General features: G+C 33.9%; 1 protein-coding gene across 1 annotated transcript in view; it reads right to left on the bottom strand.

Moving 5' to 3' along the window:
* HELRODRAFT_184321 (hypothetical protein) overlaps positions 1 to 715 on the bottom strand; it is a gene marked incomplete at both ends in the record, with an annotated part of 1,387 nt that extends 672 nt beyond the window's left edge. The window contains one exon of the mRNA XM_009022185.1: positions 115 to 715. Within this exon, the coding sequence (XP_009020433.1) occupies positions 115 to 715 (601 nt within the window). The remainder of the gene's footprint in view (positions 1 to 114) is intronic.
* Between the last annotated feature and the right edge of the window lie 994 nt (positions 716 to 1,709).

Genomic DNA, 1,709 nt, shown 5'->3' with positions numbered 1-1,709 from the left:
TTATTTTTTAAATTACAATTTTATTGGCAAATTATATGTATTTTTAAGTAAAGCTAACACATTTGGAACGTTTTTGGCATATGGATATTCAACCAAGACTAGGTGGTTTGTAACCTGAGCTAGAGAGACTGTAACGGGGGCTAGATGGTCTGTAACCCGGACTTAATAGATTGTAATTAGGATTTGATGGATTGTCACCATTACTGGTTGGTTTGTAACCAAGATTAGATGAGCTGTAACTAGAGTTAGATAGCCTGTAACGAGGGCTCGATTGATTGTAACCAAATTTAGATGAACTGTAATCAGGGCTGGATGAGCTGTAACCAGGACTAGACGGATTGTAACTAGGATTTGATGGATTGTAAACAGAACTGGGTGTTTTGTAACCAGAATTAGATAAGCTGTAACTTAAGCAAGGTGAAATGTAACGTGGGCTAGATGGATTGTAACCAAATTTAGATGGACTGTAACCAGGGCTGAATGGATTGTAACCAGGATTAAATGATTTAGAGCCAGAACTAGATGGACTGTAATTAGAGTTAAATGGTTTGTAACCAAAAGTAGATGGAATGTAACGAGGACTATATGGGCTGTAAACAGGGCTAGATGGGTTGTAGCTTGGTGAAAATGTTTGCAATGTTGGCAAATAACTTAGTAATGTTGATGAGTATGATGGTGATGTCGGGAAATAAGTTGATGATATTGGAGAACAATACTGCGATGCAGGGGAGTAAGCCGGTGGTGATAATGGTGAACCCGACAGTGTGAGGTTGGGTAATATTTCGGTGAAATTGGTGATAAAGAATACGACGGTGAGGTCATCAAATCCATTTGAGAGTTTGGTGGCAATCCTTGATGTCTGGGTGAGTTACTGGAATTTCTGCCGTATTGACTAGATGATGGCGGTGAGCTTAGGCTTATTTTTCTCTCTTGCATGGAGGAAAATTCATATAATTCCATGAGGTCAGTTTGTTTCTGTTCATCAGGTTCGAGTCCCATGGGGTCATCTGTTTCGGGCCAAACATGTCCCTGCCTGATATTTTATTTAAATTATAGATATTTATAATTTGTTATAATTAATAATCACTAGTGCGTTAATGAACACATTCTAAAAAACGTTTAATCTTATAAATCACTTTGAACAATTATTAATTATTACAAATGTTAATTAGCATAAACTTATTCACAAGTCTAGCACTAACGTATCTTAGCCAGTTGTGCGAACGGCATGGTTTCTAATATTCTTTTTAAAGAGTCCATTTCTTTGTAAACTAAGATGTACAAGTTAAAATAAAATCGAAAGAATAGAATTCAATTTTAAAGCCTGTAATCTATTATATATATATATAAAGAGAAAAAGAAAAATATTATGATACTATATTTATTATTATTCCAACGATCGTAAAAAAGTTCACGTCGTAAACTAGGTATGGTAATAATGTAATCATCGATTAATTATGGTTGTTAGCTTCAAAAGCTAACTATTGTGTAAGTAATTTATGAAACCATTTTATAAAGCACATTTTATTTTTAATATTTTATACTGGGTTGTATGCGCGTATTCAACTTTGTTAAGAAAAAACTTATGCAGTCACATATTATTCAACCAAAACTCCATATGGTTAGTACAGACTCCTGCTTCTATACCCCAAACAACATTTATTTTAATATCTACTTTAAATGAAGAAAACAAAATGTCTGATGAAATA

This window comes from Helobdella robusta (assembly GCF_000326865.2).
Source record: "Helobdella robusta unplaced genomic scaffold HELROscaffold_306, whole genome shotgun sequence".
NCBI classification, from domain to species: domain Eukaryota; kingdom Metazoa; phylum Annelida; class Clitellata; order Rhynchobdellida; family Glossiphoniidae; genus Helobdella; species Helobdella robusta.
This window is presented reverse-complemented; position numbering and strand designations above follow the sequence as displayed.